The sequence below is a fragment of the Brassica oleracea genome, chromosome C9 (assembly GCF_000695525.1).
Source record: "Brassica oleracea var. oleracea cultivar TO1000 chromosome C9, BOL, whole genome shotgun sequence".
Lineage (NCBI taxonomy): Eukaryota > Viridiplantae > Streptophyta > Magnoliopsida > Brassicales > Brassicaceae > Brassica > Brassica oleracea.
In genome coordinates, this window is record NC_027756.1 from 19,513,878 (window position 1) to 19,532,805 (window position 18,928).

Below are 18,928 nucleotides of genomic sequence, written 5' to 3' on the forward strand. Positions count from 1 at the left end.
GTTAGATCTCTCGATGTTGAGAGAGATCCTTTAGGCCCTGTGAAGATAGCAAGAAGATATTAGGTCCTGAAGTACCTTATATGAGTGGTATCGGTGGGTTTTTATATCTTGCAAACTGTACCAGACTGATATTGCTTTGCTACGAACCTACTAGCAAGATATAGTTCTGCTCCTACTCGCGGGCATTGAGACGAAATAAAGCATGTATTATGTTACCTCCAAGGTACAGTTGATTTAAGGTTAATGTATTTTAGAAAACCCGAGTTTGGTATGGTTGGTTTTGCAGATGCATGATACTTATCAGATCCTCATAAAGCTCGATCGCAAACCGGCTATGTTTTTACGATTGGTAGAACCGCGATCTCTTGGCTTTCCTAAAAACAAACTCTGGTTGCGACTTCTTCAAATCATGCTGAAACTATTGTTCTTCATGAAGCATGTCGAGAATGTGTTGCTTAAGTTAATGAGTCAACACATACAAGAATCAAGCGGAATAGTCAACGAAAAAGATCCGACGAAAATATTTGAAGACAATTTGGCGTGTGTCGCTCAACTTAAAGAAGCCTATATCAAGAGCGACAGAACAAAGCACATTCCTCCAAGATTTTTCTTATGCGTATGAGAACTCGAGAAAAACCAAGAAGTGGACATTGAGTATGTACGGTCATGCGACAATCTGGCTGACTTGTTCACAATAGCTCCTCTGACTACAATATTCCGAAAACGCGTCTATGGTATCAGAATGTGGTATTTGCGTGACATGTGATGAGAAAGCTATGTATACTATTCTCAGGGGGAGATTACGGCAGTGTACTCTTTTTCCATTGTCATGATTTTTACCCCAATGAGGGTTTCTATGACTAGGTTTTTAACGAGGCACTACATAATACAAAAAGAATGATCAAGGAGGAGTGTTATAAGATAAACATTGAAAAGTCAATGATTATCCACTTCACCGACTTTATTAAACTGACTTTCTATATTTTATATTTTCTCAAGTACTATAAATAGTACGTGAAAGGTCAAAGAAGAAGGATGAATAATAACCTTTCACTTTATACTACTGTCTCTTTCTCCCTTATGTATTGTTACAAGAAACAAATAGAAAATATGTTAATTTTTTTCAAATAAAATAATAAATACACAACTCCCTCTTTCTTTTTACGGCTTTGAATGACATGCAGATTAAGGCTTTGAATGGAATGCAGATCAAAGAAACGCAGATTAAACAGAAAATGCAGATCAAGCAGAACAAATGCAAATTATTTGATATATTAAATGTACTTTTGAAATGAAATGTTATTTGATATAAAAGTAAAAGAATCAAATTAAATAAATATATGTAATGGTAGCACGAAAAAAAAATTAATCTTGGCCCTGAGCATGTTTTTGGTGTATTTCCTTTCTCTCATGCAGATCATTAAATCAATGACTAAATTTATTCTGCAAGCAGATTATTTTTTATTTTATGATTTTCTTTTGTTCTGCATTTAAAAAGTTGAATGGAAAAAAAATTACAGTTCAATCTGCATTGGTAAATGGTCTGCATATGTACTCCATTTAGACTGCGTTACATTTATAGCCTAAAATGCAGAACACTTATTTTGCAGATTGGATTGCATTTGTTGTTCATTCACCTTTTTTAAATGCAGATCATTTATTACAAGGAGATTTATTGATCTCCAAAAAATAAAGAAAAGAGGTGAGAGAAATGCAGATGACTAATCATGTAGTTTTATTTTGTTTTCTCCTTATTATTTTTATAAATAATTTATTTATCCGATTTCATTAATTTTCAAACAAAGCACCAAATCTTTCATAAATATTATTAATATTTTATATCATTTACGCTTTATATTATAATTTTTTAAAAATTATTTATAAAATTAATATATTAAATATGTATTGTATTATTTATATCTGATTTGACATAAAATGGGTTAGAAAATGGAATATTTTTAGTGTACATATTAGAATTTATTATATTTTTTGCAATAAACTGTAATGCATAGTTTGCATCATCTAATATATATATAATTTCACTATAGAATCATATATTATATTTATTTCATTTAGAAAATCTCTACAAAATAATGATTTAGCATTTCATTTCGTATTTTATGTATCATTTATTTTAGATGAATTTATTTATAATAAGTGATATACATATATATAACTGTATCCTTTAAAAAATATATTAGTAAAAATCATGTATAATATTTTAAAAGTTATTAATATTTTTATATAAATTAGTCTTGGGAATTTTTTTAAACCCCAAAAATCAAACCAGAACATAGCCGAAAAACAAAACTGAAACTAGACCAAAATTTACAAAAACATGAACGGGTACTATTTCTTTAAATCTAAAAAATAAAAATGAATCGAAATTGAATATATACCCAAATATCCAAAATATAATAAAATACTAATTACTTATAATTTTAAAATAGCTATGATATATAATTTATGGATAAAACATTATTCAACACAACTGAGTTACTTAAATATTTTCAGGTTTTTAGGGTTTTAACTCGGATTTTTGTAGGTTTTACATTTTTGTTTTTTTTTTTTGCTTTAAACTTGAAATAAATCAGAACCTTTTTTAATTCGATATATTTTGGGTTTTATTAAAAAAATCTAACTTGCACCCGACATTAATTATTCGAACTGATTCATTCTAGACATTTTTTGGTTTCTAAATGGATCCTAAGAATTCTAACCCGAATAAGTAGACCTGTTCAGAACCGTATACGCAAATGTCCAACACTATTTCAATTAATAATGATGATTTGATAAATTAGTCGAACTGCATTTGTTCTGCGTATTTATTTGATCTGCATATGTTCTGCTTGATCTGCATTATCTGTTGATCTGCATATTTTGAACTGAGTCTCTCATCCCAAGTGTACGTTTCCAAACAACAAGAAAATATAGGGTCTGAATGAAGAGTAGGAGAAAATTAGGAGAAATGCAGAAGAAATAAAAATCCAGGAAAGACTGCAATTAATCCTCATTCATCAATTAAAAGCAGAACAAAAAAACTAATAAAATAAAGACGTACTGCATGCACCTAATTAATAGAGAAAACGGCTAAAAAAACCTGAACTTTCAAATTTAAGCCAAAAATACCTTGAACTTGTATTTAAGCAAAAAAATACCTCAATTTTCAAATAATGGCCATTTTAAATTTCATATTTTGTTGACCGAGCCAAATTAGAAACCCGAAATAGTCAACAGTTAAATATATAAACGTCTGTTAAGTCCTAAAAAAATTGTTTTAAAATTGATCCAAAATAGTGAAACTGCGTAGTTTTGCATCTCTTCTATTTTTTTTATATCATTCGTCTTCTCTTCACGACAAAAAAAAAAAACAGATCCCCCAAATTAAAAACCTTAATTCTCTAATCTCTAATCGCTCAAGTCTCGTTCTATGTCTCTCGTGCAACAAAGTTTTAGAATGTTGTGAACTTGAGCAGACAATGGATTGAGAATTTGATGAAGCGGGAGAATCGTAAAGAGGTTTGGATCGTTGTGCTTTATGCACCTTGGTGCCCGTTATGTCAAGTGATGGAAGCTTCGTTTGTTAATTTGGCGGATAAGTTGAGTGGAAGTAGCGTGAAGGTTGCCACTTGCCAAGTTTAGAGCTGATGGAGACCAAAAGGAGTTTTCTAAAAGGGAGTTGCAGCTTGGGAGCTTCCCAATGATACTTGTGTTCCCAAAGAACTCTTCAAGACCAATCAAGTATCCATCAGAGAAGAGAGATGTTGAAAGCTAGAATGACGTTGAAGAAAGAGCTTTAGATTCTCTATTGAAAGTTTTTGACTTTTGTATAGTTGTGGTGTACCCAAACCTTATCCTTTTGTAAAAATTTTGGCTTTGTGATGATATGAGCAAGTTTTCAAACATCGATCACTCTGATATGGATTGATTCAATATTCCAATTTGAAAATGCAAAAGAAGGTAAAAGAAAAGGATTCTGAAGATTATAAACCCAATTGTCAAAGATTCAAAACATGAAAAGCAGAGCAAAGTAAAAGCCAGAGAGAACAAGGAAGGAATGTACATCTTATCTTCCTCCTTTATCTATTTATATTCATGGTAAAGATGAAAAAAATATAAATTCAAACAACAATGAAGGTGTTCTCTCCGCTGTAGGTCATGTAGAGGAACCCATCTTCATCTTTGTGATCCTCATAGATTGCAGACATCAATGCATCTATAAAATAAATAAACAAAAAAAGGACCAGTGAGATCAAGACATTGAATGAAACTTGGTTTCGTCTAATATGTATCTCTAAGAAGATAGAACGAACACAAAACAGAGAGATCATACATTGTATTATCGTAAAGACAAAACAGAGAGATCATACTTGTCAATATCACAATTGCAAGGGTTGAGATGACTCTTGAAAGAGTCCTTGTGGTTGAGAGTATTCTCCCTACAACATTTAATCACAGTTAATCATAACAATAAGATAAACAACTTGATAAAATAATACACATGAAACACACGTACCAAATCCTTTCTTGGTCGGCCTCTTGGCCTTTTTGGAGCACTCTGAACTGTGTCATTAGGACAAGTCACCTTGTTGTGACCTTCAACATGACAATTTGAGCATGTGATGACTCTCCTGTCTCGTGTCATCTTGGTAGCCTTGGATGAAGTTTCATGAAGCCCTTTCTTCCTATCATAATTACTTGGTCTTCCACGTTTCCCTACTCTAAATGGCGGTGGTAAAACTCCTAACCTATTTAACCGAGGCCATAACTTCATACCTTGGACAGGTATAATCCCACGGGAATATGTTTGTCGCCACTTTTGGGCTGTGTAATAGCCAGAAACATAATCTTCTATCCTAATCTTCTTGGCTCTAATAACACAAGCGGCATGGATACAAGGGATTCCAGTGAGCTGCCATTTTATACACCCACATGTTTTGAGATCCATGTCTACACGATAAGAAACACTATGGTCATCAATCTCATGCACGTTTCCACAAGCTATATGCCTTCTCAAATCTTTAGCTTTCTCTTTGTTGAGTTCAATCTCAGTGTGCACCTTCTTAGTAAAATGTGTTTTCAACCTATTTGCAAGAATAGCCCTTTTTGCATTACGAACCATACATTGCCTCCTAATATCCTCTAGCATATCAAGTAATGGTTTTTTCCTTGCTTCCCTAATGGTTTTATTGAAAGATTCACAGAGGTTGTTGAGGTTATCATTGCAAAACGACCCAACTCTAAAGAATGCCTTACTCCATGTTTTCGGGTTCTGTAGTTGAAGAGTATCCCACGCACCTCTGTTATATTTCTTCAGTACCTCTAAAGCATCTTCGAACTCTCCTATGGTGTAGCAACCAGCTATTATCCAAAATATACGCTCTAACTCAGGATCCTTGCTGTCTCTTTTCCAGTTTGACAATATGTGTCTTGCACACATTCGATATTCTGCTTCTGGTAGTTCATTTTTAACAGCATTCACTAAGCCCTGCATAAATTATTAAGTAGATATTCAATACATTTTTATTAAGAAAACAAAATAAACTAACCTTCTAACCTTTTGTTTGTCTGAAATGATGGTGAATTTGGAGCCATCTTGTAGTCCCAAATCTTCCTTTAACAATCTCACAAACCACTCCCAGTTTATGTTATTTTCGACCTCCACTACAGCCCAAGCAATTGGAACTATTCTATTGTCCCCATCTCTTCCAACAGCAGCCAATAAGTGTCCTTTTATATCCCATTTGAGAAATGCTCCATCTAAACCAATGATGGGTCTACAAGTTTCAATCCATGTCTCTCTTTAAGCTGTAAAACACATGTAGAGGCGCTCAAATCTCTGTTTGCTCCCTACCACAGGCCCTGGAACAGTCTCAATTTTTATAGTTGAGTACTTATTAGATTTTAGGACCTCAGCTTGATAGTCCCAAATCCGAGAAAAGTGAGCTTCATGGCTGGCTTTCCTTTCTCTGTAAAGCTTAGACTTCGCTTTTCCACACTGCTCCTCAGTGACAGTGAGATTATATTCTCTCTGTATCTCATCCACCATCTCTGTCCTAGTAAATTTAGGATTTATTCTTAGTCTTTCCTCAAAGAGAATGGCAATAGAAGAAGTCTTCAACATCTTTGAGTATCCTGATCTAATGCAACAATGCTCATTCACAAATACCTTCACTTGCATCTTATGTCTTCTTCTTTCATATGAACAATAAATTCTCCAAGGACACTTAGACTCTACATCAGAGCATTTTGCACCCAGCGCCTTAGCACAAGACTTATAGAGCTTGATATCATACCTTGATCGAAGAGAATACCTAAGCAAAGCAACTTTAAAATCAGACGCACATCCGTACGTTTTCCCCAAATACAGAAGCTCATCACAACCAAGTGTATTTGCAACCTCTTCTCTACGCTCAAACTCCTCTTCATCGTCATCAGATGACAATGGGTCTGGGATTTTATCATCATCCCAAATCTCATCACCACTGTCTCCGTCACTCACATCACCCTCGTTTTGTGCATCATCTCCAAAGTGAGCGCTTAAATCCTCTACAACTTCTTCTTCGATACCAATACCATTCTGATCAGCCTCATTATCACCTTCTTCGTCGACTTGATTCTATTGCTCATTAGGTTCTTCTCTAGGTTCCCTAACAGTTTCTCTTTCTGGTCCCTCAGTACGACGAGCCAGAAGTAATCCCATCGTCCGAGCCATCCTCTACGTCGTCAATGTCTCTGGATTTCAGAGATTAGAGGATTGAGAGATTAGAGAACAAGAGATTAGAGAATTAGAGAATTAGGGTTTTTTTTAGTTTTGGGTTCTGTTTTTTCTTTGTCGTGAAAGAGGAGAAGAAGAGATGAAAAAAAATGGAAGATATGCAAAACGACGTAGTTTCATTAATTTTGAATCAATTTTTAAAACGATTAACATACGTTTATGGATTTAACTGTTGACTATTCTGGATTTCTAATTTGGCCCAGTCAACAAAATATGAGATTTAAAATGACCATTACTTAAAAATTAGAGTATTTTTTTGGCTCAAATACAAGTTTGAGATTTGTTTGGCTTATATTTGAAAGTTTACGGTTTTTTTGGCCGTTTTCTCCTAATTAATGAGTTACTTTTTTGTCCAGCAGGTTAAGAGGAGCAGGAGGGAGTCAGGTGACCAATGGATCTGTAGCATTTTTTTTTCTTTTTTTTCTTTTCTTTTTTGGTCTATTATCTGTAAATGATATAATAATTTATTTCTTTTGATTACAATAAGTTAAAATCTATATTTGGTAATATACTAAGTAAAAAATTCACTTGTTCTCTAAAAATATATTATAACATATGCATGTATTTTCATATTCTATTTAATTAATTTTATATTTTAATGAAAACAGTATTTTTATATTATGTTTAATTAATTCTTTTATATTTTTAATTGATTCATATATCTACATTAAGTAAAACCAATTCAAAAAATAAACTACGCTTTTAGTTAATTTTTTTTCAGCACGATTTTAGTTAGGTTTTCAATGAAGTTTTTTTAAAAAATTAATTTATATTTAATAATACTTAGTAATTCGGATCATTCGGAAAAACTTTAATATTTTGGATTAAAACTATTCAAGTAATTTGGTTTTTAGTATAATTTATATAATTTAAAATACTTTAGATTAAAAAAAATATTCGAGTATTTCAATTTTTTGTATAGTTCGGTGTATAAGTAGTATGTTTAGAATATTTGGTATTTCTAATACTAAATATAATTAATACTTTTAGATATACAAATTGTATTTTGGATATTCGGGTATCATTCGGATTTTAATTCGGTTTCGTTTTTTCGGCTAAACAAATATAGGAACCATTTGGTTATTTTTTAACTTTGGTTTCGGGTTCGGTTTTTTTGGTTTGATTCCAGTTCGGTTTTCTGTTCTCGGTTTTTATGCCCATGCTTAATTAATTCTATAGTTGAACCAAATGATAAGAAATAACCGAAAGTCAAATAAAAATACAAAAAATAAGAGCAAAACAAGAATACACTTTATAATTTTTGTAATTGTGATAAATTTTCATACAATTTACAATTTCACTATATTTATTAGAATGATGATATTTATTGTTATTTTTGTCAATATTATACTTATTACTTAGTTATAATAAATTGTATTTTTGAGATATTTTATTTTTATTAAAAAATTCAACATGTATTTAACTACGATAATTTATTAAATTAGTTTGATCTATATTTGTTCTGCTTGATCTGCATTTTTGTTTGGTTTGCGTTACCCATAGGAAGCCATAAAGTGATCTCATTCACTATTTCTCTCTTTCGTCAACATCATTCTTGTACAAATATAATAAATAGAAAATATCAGTTCAGCCTAGCCTGGTTATTCACAATAAATAGTGATTTATGTACTTTTTTTTTAGTCATAAATCAAATTTATCTTGAGAATTGCTATACCGCTAGAAGAAGAAAAATCACCAATGCTGGCTTTTACAGCTGTCTCACCAACTGTTGAATCTATCCCGTAGACTATATTTGCGAAGTGATTTTGCTACATCTCCTATGTACAATCAATTTCACAAAACAAATATGACATGACTACTGAAATTGATAACATGTCTTATAGCTTAATATGACATGGACAATTGCATTTAATGTTAATTTATATTTTTGGTAAACTTTTTATAAAATATGGTAATAACTCATATATTACATTTAATGTCAATTTATATTTTTGGAATTTTTTTTAGAATATGAGAATAACTCATAAATCATCATTAAAATAAATATATTCAAATATGGCATTATAAATTTCGAAATATAATTTAATTATATACTAGACTTTGATCCGCGCACCCGCGCGGATGTAATTTTTTCAATATAAAACATATATTTAATGTTACATTTATCATATTACATATTTTTTTACATATGCACATAACATTTTGTGAGAGGAGTAAAAGCCGTCACAATAGACATGTTTAGGTTGAGGTTTTTTTTTTGTGATGTGTTTGACAATACATATGAGATATATACACTTGGGACTGGAAAGGGCAATTTAAATTCGAGTAACTAAAAATGATTTGGTTAGTTATGATTTACTCGCAAAATCCAACCAAATATATGTTTTTAAATGATTACAGATCCATTCACTTTTTCCTATATACTTTGTTAAACACATAATATAATGATCTCAGTAGTTAATTGATATGCGCGACTGCGTAGAAAACAAAATCGTCATATTGTTTTGTTTTTCAAAAAGGAATATTTAGTTATGATATTCTCCAGCGAATTGATATTGCGTAGAAGCAGGAATGGTATTTTGAAAGATGTTGAGTTTTGCAAGGAAAAAATTATGGTTAGTTTCGATTTTATACTCATTAAATATAATCATATCAGAATTCAGCTAAACCATAAAATACCTAAACCATTAAATCAGCTACCCAATGTTGGTCTTCATAAATCAAAAACGAAATAAATAATGTTACTGAAAACACATAATCTCATATAAATTACAAATTTCATGTTTTCGTAACCTTAGATCAATCGTTTCATTTGTGATGGGTTAGCTAACACATAAAAAATTGGTCATATGTTTTGTTGATTTGGTTTTGAATTTTATAAATAGTCAATATTATATGGGCCATAAAGTTATAATAAGCCTAACCTAAACTAATTTATTCGTAACAAAGTTGGCAAATTGATGGGCTGGCGAACGAATTGGATTAGCACAATGGATTGGCCACCGAAGGAAAGGGTTATTAATGATTGTATATGAAACGATTGTGTTTTAATTTCAGTGGCATTCTCCTGTTATTATTGAAGAAAACTCAGGGTTAAGTACTATTTGTACTCCTGTTTTAATAGATTAGATTTTTAAATTATACAATTTTATTACTAAACTTTTCAAAAATGTATACAATTTTATTATAAAATTATAAAAATTTAATCGTAAAATCATTATTTTCTTATATATCTACAAATTTTATAAATATTGTTCAATTTTAATTTTTGGTAAATATGCAACTTTTACAAATTTATTTAATATATTTAATTAAAATAAATAGATAGAAAAATATATCTAAGATTATAATTTTAAATATATACATGCATATTATTAAATATAATTTTTATGTTTAGTTAAATCAAATTTATATTAAAATATTGATACGAAAAAAAATGTACAATATTAATAAAATTTTATTTTAAAATATAATTTATATTTATCTGTTAAAAATATTTTAATTTTTTTTATTGCACATGGTGCATGAAGACACTTAGTATCCCATATATAAATGGGAAACTAGGCCAAATAACAAAAAAAAAAAAATAAATAAAAAAATAAAAACGCAAATTCACTTACTTTTCTCGGTAAATATTTTTTTTTTAAGCAATAGGTGTGCTTTTAATCTCTTTTATTAACGGACGCTATTTATGCAAGTCTTTCGTCTGTCAACGCGAAAGCTTGGCTTCACTCGTCGGCACCTCATCACTGAGAAGAGCTAAGCAGAAATCTCGAGAGAAACAAGCAAAATAAACTTCAAACAGGTAAATAAAAATGCTCTCTTTCTAGATCGTTTCCAGCTCCGAAAACTCATCTCTTGAAGAAAGATCCCTTCTGGGTTTTCCAATTTCAGTTTCAAATTCATTTGGGTTTCCATGTCCAGTGCTAAAGTTACAATCTTGTTTTTCCTTTTATATTCCAATCTAGAGTTTGTAGCAGTGCCTTAAGTTTCAAATTTTACTGTTTAAACAAATAAAAATCAAAACTTTATAATCAGTTTCTCCTTAATGAAATTCGAGTTGTATCATGATGTCAAGTTTTACCATTTTAATATGATTTAAATGTATATTTAAATAGATAGTATGTTACTAATGTTTCAGAAATTTCAAAAGTGATGATGATGGCTTCTTCTAAGAACACTCCGCCAGTGAATAATCGGACAAGAATATCTATAACCATTGTCACTGGTTTGTGTTGTTTCTTCTATCTTCTTGGAGCATGGCAACGTAGTGGGTTTGGTAAAGGAGGAGGTGTTATAACACTGGAAGCAGTAACAAAGCAAGCTCAATGTACAAATACAACAGACATTGTAACCAATCTCGACTTTGAACCTCACCATAAGACAATAAAGATCCCTCAAAGAGCCCCCAAGCCCATCATGTTCAAGCCCTGTGATGTGAAGTACAAAGACTACACGCCTTGTCATGAACAAAAACGGGCAATGAGATTCCCAAGGAAGAACATGGTTTACAGAGAGAGACATTGCCCACCGGAGAATGAGAAGCTGCGTTGTCTAATACCTGCTCCTAAAGGGTATACGACTCCTTTCCCTTGGCCTAAAAGCCGTGACTACGTTCATTACGCCAACGTTCCTTTCAAGACCTTGACGGTTGCAAAAGCTGGACAGAACTGGGTGAAGTTTCAAGGGGATGTGTTTAAGTTCCCTGGAGGAGGAACTATGTTTCCTCAAGGCGCTGATGCTTATATCGAAACGCTAGCTAAAGTAATCCCTATCAAAGATGGATCAGTTAGAACTGCGTTGGACACAGGATGTGGGGTGAGTTTAGTTTCATTTACACAAGCTCTCAAGGCTTTTGTTGATAAAGCGTTTTATTGTTTGTTCTATTTTGCATCTTAGGTTGCAAGCTGGGGTGCATATATGCTTAAGAAGAATGTACTGACTATGTCGTTTGCGCCACGGGATGTCCATGAAGCTCAAGTACAGTTTGCTCTGGAGAGAGGTGTTCCGGCAATCATCGGTGTTCTCGGGTCAATACGTCTTCCATATCCACCAAGAGCCTTTGATATGGCTCACTGCTCTCGATGTTTGATACCGTGGACCTCAAATGGTGATACTATTGATTGAAACTCTTAAAACGGCTAAAATGCCGCTTTATGTTGATTTGTGTTTCTTTTTTTTTTTTTTTGGTGCAGAGGGAATGTACTTAATGGAAGTGGATAGAGTCTTGAGACCGGGAGGTTACTGGGTCTTATCCGGGCCTCCAATCAACTGGAAGACATACTACAAGACGTGGAAGCGGTCTAAGAAAGAAGTCAAAGCTGAGCAAAAGAGAATAGAGGAGATAGCAGAGTCCTTATGCTGGGAGAAGAAGTATGAGAAAGGAGACATTGCAATCTGGAGAAAGAAAACTAATGACAGATCATGCAATAAGTCCTCATCATCATCATCTGTTAAAACCTGCAAAGGACAAGACACTGATGATGTCTGGAACAAGACAATGGAAGTATGTGTAACTCCATTCCCCAAAGTATCAAGCGATGTAGAAGTAATGAAGTTTCCTGAGAGGCTATTCTCAGTCCCTCTGCGTGTAACCAAAGGTTTGGTGGAGGGTGTGAACGTTGAATCATATCAAGAAGATAACAAACTGTGGAGGAAACGAGTGAGTAACTACAAGAGAATCAATAGACTGATAGGTAGCACTAGATACCGTAATGTGATGGATATGAATGCTGGACTTGGTGGATTTGCGGCTGTGCTTGAATCTACTGAATCTTGGGTTATGAATGTTGTTCCAACCATTGCAAAGAACACTTTAAGTGTTGTCTTTGAAAGGGGTCTTATCGGCATCTACCATGACTGGTAATGACAAAAAAAAACTCAACGCGGTTTGATCATTCTACACCAAATCTTGATGATATTGGCTTTATAAATGTGCAGGTGTGAAGGGTTTTCGACTTATCCGAGGACATATGATCTCATCCACGCAAACAATGTCTTCAGCTTGTATCAGAACAGGTTAGTTCTGTTGTGATAAATCTACGAACTTTCAGGCATAACTGTTGACACTTCATTATGTAGATGCAATGTTGAAGACATTCTGCTTGAAATGGATCGGATTTTGAGGCCGGAAGGAACGGTATTATTCAGAGACGAGGTTGATGTTCTAAACGATGTAAGAAAGATCGCAAACGGAATGAGATGGGACACTAAGTTGATGGATCACGAGGATGGTCCACTCGTGCCGGAGAAGATTCTCGTCGCCGTTAAGAAGTATTGGGTCGCCGGTGACGGTGTTAGCGTAGGGAACAGTACTTCGACGTTTAAGTAGTGAAGAACTGAAGAATAAGAAACTACCGAGGTTAAACGAGTTTTCGAAAATGTCCCATAATTTTAGATGTTTACTTGTTTTAACCACCAAGTTTTGATTAGGTTTAAGCAAACCCCGTTGATCTTGGTGTTTTTTATTGAGAAATTTGCTCTCCTACCAAAGAACTATCCTATAATTAACAATATACCAAAATTCTATATTTTGATACTGTTGGTAATTAATCGTGACTCTGCTGCCTCTATATATCTCCTATGAACACTACTATTTGACATATTGAAGATTTGGTTCTTGTACTCATATCTTGCTTTAATGTCAGATCAAACATAGTTCTATCCTCTACCTCATCGAATATTGTCAAACAATTTGAAAATGGAAATTATTTTCTCTCTCCATTAATCCACAACATTTTTGTTATTAAATCGAGAAATCGGCCAAAAAAACACTGAACTTTGCGGAAATTGCCAAAAGAAACCTGTACTCGAGCCTGACCAATAAAACCCAGATCTTTTGTTGACTTTTTTAGTTTATTCACAAACTTACGGTTGACTTACCAGATTAACACACCGTTAACCGACAGTTAAGATAGTGTTAACTCACCGTTAATTACTGCCGTTTGTGAAACTACGTCGTTTCATCCAATTGTTTTGTTAAAGACAAAATCTCAAGACGACGTCGTTTTGCTTAATTAAAATTGTTGTTGGCTGGACTCGAACCCGTGCACTTGTGGTCCTTAGGGGGTTTTGCCACTGAGCTAGTGGACTTTTCGGAAGATTACCTTTTTATTGATCAAAATATGTGTTCGATTGAAATCAAACAAAACGAAACCCGTGTTTGGACGTAACCCTAATTTTGTCGAAGAAGGGTGGAGAACGCGATGCTTCTGTGAGTTTGTCATCGCTGGAGAGATCGAGGATCCGTAAAAGCGTTGAAGGGATATCGATGTTGGCATCTACAGAGGCGTCGAAGGCGTCGAAGACAAGGCGAGGAACTTCATATGGGTCGCCTGCGTCATCTCCGGAGAAGACCACGAGGCGGGGAACTGGAATTATGATTTTGGGAATTTAGGGTTTATACCAATCGGAGGAGAAAACGCCGTCGTTTCTTTTTGATTCATTTAACTCGGATTCAAAGAGAATAAAAGAAACTATGTTCGTAAATCTATTGCAAAGTCCACTAGCTCAGTGGCAAAAACCCTACCATTAAACCCGAGTACACGAGTTCGAGCCGTTGGAAACCCATATTTTTAATAACAAAGCGTTGATAAACGACGTCATTTGTCTTTAATCAGACAAAGAGATGAAACGACGTCGTATACTTTAACACCCAAAATTAACATCCGTTTATTTATCTGTTAACTCGGTTAACGGTGTGTTAATCTGGTCAGTCAATTGTAAGTTTCTTAATAAACTAAAAAGGTCAACAAAAGTTCACGGTTTTATTGGCTAGCCCATATGTCCAGGTTTATTTTGGCAATTTCCGCAAAGTTCAGTGTTTTTTGGCCGAATTCTCTTATTAAATCATGTATCTTTTCGTCTTTCTCTGTTCTGATTTCTATTTACACCCTATTTTGAAGACGTTGAGAGTATTGTTTACCAAATATAGTTCTTTGGCGTGAGCTTTTGATATTATTATTTCTAGATGAAGAGAAGTTCAAAGAGAAACAAAATTATTTCTAGATGAAGAAAAGTTCATTGGAGTTACGTTTTCCGGTTCTAATGTAAATCACTGTAACCTAGTTTAAGTTCTTACGCTAGCTATATATTGTAAGGTGGTTTACCTCTAATAAGAATCATATTCCATAATCTTCAAAGATAAGCCGAGGAACCTGCAACATCTCTATTTAAATTTATTACCAGCTAGCAAAATTTTTAGCTGTAATTTTTTTTAAATGGATAGTCAGAAAAATTATTGTACCATAACAGTGAATTTCGGATAATTGAAAGTAAGATTTCTCATTATCGTTAACATGCTATCAAACAAGTTACACATCCAACTACGAGGAGTTTCAATTTATGGCTAAAACTATAATGTAGGGGTATCATAATTTATAGTTAATATTATTATTGACATGTTCATTAATTGTGTTAGCCATCCAAAAAGTGTGTTAACTATCCACGAAGAAAACTGGACATTTGATAATTGACTTATATTTCTTCTCCATTTACCAGGTCTTAGGCTTAAGGAAATTGTATATAAAGTTTAGTTTATCGTAATATAGTGTCAAGGGTTTATGATCAATGGTTCAGGGTCTAAGGTGTTGATGTTGGGTTATATGGTATTGATTTAGGGTTTAAGGTATTTTTTGAGGCTTTATTGTATTTTTTAGGGCTTAGGCTTTATGATTTCATTAGGGTTTATGATTTCTCTGTATGATTTAATGTTTTGTATTATAGTGGTAAGAGGTTATAATCAATTGTTTAGGATCTAAGCTGTTGCTATTGGAGTTAAGGTTTATAGTATTGATTTAGGGTTTAGCTTGGTTTAGGGTTTAGATTTTAGGGTTTAGGGTTTAGGGTTTATATTTGGTAAGGGTTTAGGGTTTATGATTTGTTTACGATATAGGGCTTAAGGATTTTGTGATTGTAAAACAGCAAAACTTCTACATATTAAGTTAATTTGTTACACAGTTACAATGAAGTTTAACCATGCAAAACAAGCCTTAACCACACTAAAATTTCAGATAACAATCTTCTCAAACCCAAGAAAACAACGGCGTCCGAACACTATCAACTGTTACAAAAGGTTTAGCCTCCCAAAAACAAACTGAACCCAAGTTAAATTTTACAATAACCGTCTTCCACGATCCGAAAACATATGCGATAAACATGGGTGGATTGGCATTAGTAGACGGCTGTAGTTTGGAAGTTATGCAGTCCAATCCCTACAAAGAATAAGAAATAGAAATGTAATGAACATAAGTTACAATATCTAAGCTTTTTTTTTTTTTGCCGTCTAATTTTATTTATAAAAGCTGAAACCCAAAGAGCAAAGCCAAAAACAGTGGTCTAAAAGCCCAACCATAAAAATCAAGCCCAATTACAAAAGCTTAGAACGAAAAAAGATGCGGCCCAACTTTGACCTCCTTTCCCACCACCTGTGGGATCACGCAAGAACGAGGAGACGCATGGCAAAGGCCTAGACACCTCTCCCTCCCCACCGACTTGACCTCACCGCCGGAACCGCTAAACGTCCTTCCTCCGAAATCACACCGGAAACCTGAGGCCCACCGTCTTTACCGACAAACAGATCTTCACCAGAGACAAACCAAATCACTTTTAACACCGGATTCACCGGGACCTTAACCAAAGCCACTGAAACCACCTCCAACGACTGTATTGGAGATTTAGTGGAATCAGCTTCTTCAAAACGGTACGCCTGAGCGATGGAGAGTTTCAATCGAATGGAATCGAGATCTCATCCAAGCTCAGGCTCACAATCACCATAGCGAACCCATCACCCACCTTGAGCACTCCCGAGGAAACCAAACAACCCCAACCCGATCATCCGATACTTTAGCCGGCCACTGCCATCGAAGACGAACGGCTCTGGAGCGATACTGGATCCCGAGAGACAGCTTGCGACTCCATCAAAGTTATAACGCCGGATACAAACGTCGGATAGTTCCGCCAAAGGGAGCGCGAACCACCAGAAACAAAGCCGGCTACACACCGTCAAGAAGATCACCGTGTACCAGAGACGATATCCACTATTCGGGAAGGGAACCACCGCGACTCTCTATCTCTCAAAGAGAGAGAAGAGAAAGAGTATACCATTCCCTTGTTACAATATCTAAGCTTATTTAGGAAAATAATGCATAACAATATCTAAGCTTATTTAGGAAAATAATGCATAACAATATTTTCCTTCTAAATGTATATTTACATGGATATCTTTTTTATTAACTGTCCAATTGTATTACTTAGATAATACATACCAATCGCACCCGTCACAGACACTATTAAGTATCATTCGTCATGTACGTAATGCAACCCCAATCACTAATAGATATACATAGGTAAATTGCTAAAACTATTGTCCAACTAATATATGTTGTAGTTGGTCTAACAAAATTGTTATCTGGCTACTATTATATTTACACATCCAACTAAATATTTAACACTAGCGAAAAGGATTACCTTCTTGGCTTTGTTCTTAACTGTCCCCCCTCCCCCACATCGTTTCCCCTTCCAAAGTTTTGATTGATAGTTCTAGCTCGATGATTTGATATTTGTATGGTTTCAATTTCTCGATTATATTTGTTGGGACAAGATTATGATGGTGAAACATATCTTTTTGGGTTTGTACATTCATTAGGAGGATGAAGAAAATCTTGACGATGAAGATTGAGATAAAAAAAAAAAAAAAGAAGATGGTGACAGAGAAAGTTAGGAGGACGATGATTGTTTATGAAAAAAAATTGTTTTCTTTTGTTGTATGTTTAAAATATAAAAAAATCTTTAAAAGATTATCAAATCTAGTAAAATCTTACAGAAATTTTGTAGGATATATTGTGTCAGATGTGTCAGTTACTATGCCTACATCTCTTCTATCCGGAAGTCGCCAAGCTACAAGGTTATTTTCGTCTTTCTCAAACTGTTTATTGTGACTCGTATGCATAACTTTTCCGGTGTGTACTTAGCTAATTTAGTAATTTTCTTTTGTTTTTTACCCAATTAGCTCTTTTTTATTTAACTTTTCTTTTTAGACTAGAACTATTGTAAAGTACCAATTATACATTAGAATTACAAGTTTATACAATTTAGACCCTGTATTACAAATTTTCAGATTTTTACGTAATGCTCAGGTTTCGAAGCTGATAAAGTGTGAAGGAATCAGACATTCAGGGCTTTAATTAGAAATTACATCAGTATAGAGTGTACACTTTCTTTTGTTAAAAAGGTAAACTATAGTAGAATATTTATATTTTGTAAACTAATATTTCTGATAAATTAAGAAATTTTTAATTTTAGTTACAAATATATCTCCAATTTAATTAATTTAATAAGTTAATATTTTCTTAAAATTAATAAACTATCATGGTTGTACTTGTAATAATGTTAATCTATAGATTTTAATAAATTAATGATTTGCACCGCATCCGATAAAATCAAATCCCACCATCGTTGTTACCTCCGGAGGGAAGAAAAATCTCTCAACTTAAGCAACCATCTTCCATTTTCTTTTTTTCCATCCAAAGTTCTGATCTTTGTGGAAAAAAACTAAAAAAAAAGAGAGAAAATGGGTTGCTTGCATTCCAAAACAGCTAATATACCTTCTTCTGATGATCCATCAGCTCCAGAAAAAAAAGAATCAGGTACTCATCTCTCAGATTCTATGAACTTTTAGTAAGTAAATTTGCATTCGTTTTTTGAGTAATGGGTTTGTTCTAATTTGTGGGTTTTAGTTTTTTAAGACTTAAAGCAAAACAAAAGTTGGAAAGTTTCAACTTTCAATCTTTTCGGATTTGAACTCATGTTTTTTAGATTAACCAGGTGTCTTCCGGCACTATGTGCAGTAAAAAAAATTAAAATATTTTTTAACAGATAATTATAAATTATATTTTAAAATAAAATTTTATTAATATTGTAATTTTTTTTTTTGTATCAATATTTTAATATAAATTTGATTTAATTAAACATAAAAATTATATTTAAGAATATGCATGTATATATTTGAAATTATAATCTTAGATAGATTTTTCTATCTATTTATTTTAATTAAATATATTAAATAAATTTGTAAAAGTTTCATACTTACCTAAAATTAAAATTAAACAATATTTATAAAATTTGTAGATATATATGAAAATAATGATTTTACGATTAAATTTTTATAATTTTCAAAAAAAATTGTATACA

At 33.1% G+C, this 18,928-nt stretch overlaps 2 protein-coding genes across 2 annotated transcripts; one reads left to right on the forward strand and one right to left on the reverse strand.

The window, feature by feature from the left end:
• Positions 1-4,379: 4,379 nt before the first annotated feature.
• On the reverse strand, positions 4,380-6,715 carry LOC106314509. Its single transcript, XM_013752372.1, has 5 exons — positions 6,689-6,715; positions 5,895-6,619; positions 5,558-5,777; positions 4,517-5,488; positions 4,380-4,439 (listed from the first exon to the last, which is right to left on the reverse strand). The coding sequence occupies exons 1-5, from the start codon at positions 6,713-6,715 to the stop codon at positions 4,380-4,382; spliced, it is 2,004 nt and encodes a 667-aa protein (XP_013607826.1).
• A 3,710-nt stretch (positions 6,716-10,425) lies between these two features.
• On the forward strand, positions 10,426-13,309 carry LOC106319455 (probable methyltransferase PMT14). Its single transcript, XM_013757783.1, has 6 exons — positions 10,426-10,544; positions 10,881-11,557; positions 11,639-11,849; positions 11,935-12,601; positions 12,680-12,757; positions 12,821-13,309. The coding sequence occupies exons 2-6, from the start codon at positions 10,895-10,897 to the stop codon at positions 13,068-13,070; spliced, it is 1,869 nt and encodes a 622-aa protein (XP_013613237.1). The 5' UTR covers positions 10,426-10,544; positions 10,881-10,894; the 3' UTR covers positions 13,071-13,309.
• The last annotated feature ends 5,619 nt before the right edge of the window (positions 13,310-18,928 follow it).

Coding starts and splice junctions, on each gene's coding strand:
- LOC106314509 (XM_013752372.1), bottom strand. CDS start 6,715: ATGGCTCGGACGATGGGATTACTTCTG. Junction 5,778..5,894: donor GAGGTCCTAAAATCTAATAA/GTACTCAACTAT, acceptor TGAAACTTGTAG/ACCCATCATTGGTTTAGATG. Junction 4,440..4,516: donor GCCGACCAAGAAAGGATTTG/GTACGTGTGTTT, acceptor TAAATGTTGTAG/GGAGAATACTCTCAACCACA.
- LOC106319455 (XM_013757783.1), top strand. CDS start 10,895: ATGATGATGGCTTCTTCTAAGAACACTCCGCCAGTGAATAATCGGACA. Junction 11,558..11,638: donor CGTTGGACACAGGATGTGGG/GTGAGTTTAGTT, acceptor TTTGCATCTTAG/GTTGCAAGCTGGGGTGCATA. Junction 12,758..12,820: donor TTCAGCTTGTATCAGAACAG/GTTAGTTCTGTT, acceptor TTCATTATGTAG/ATGCAATGTTGAAGACATTC.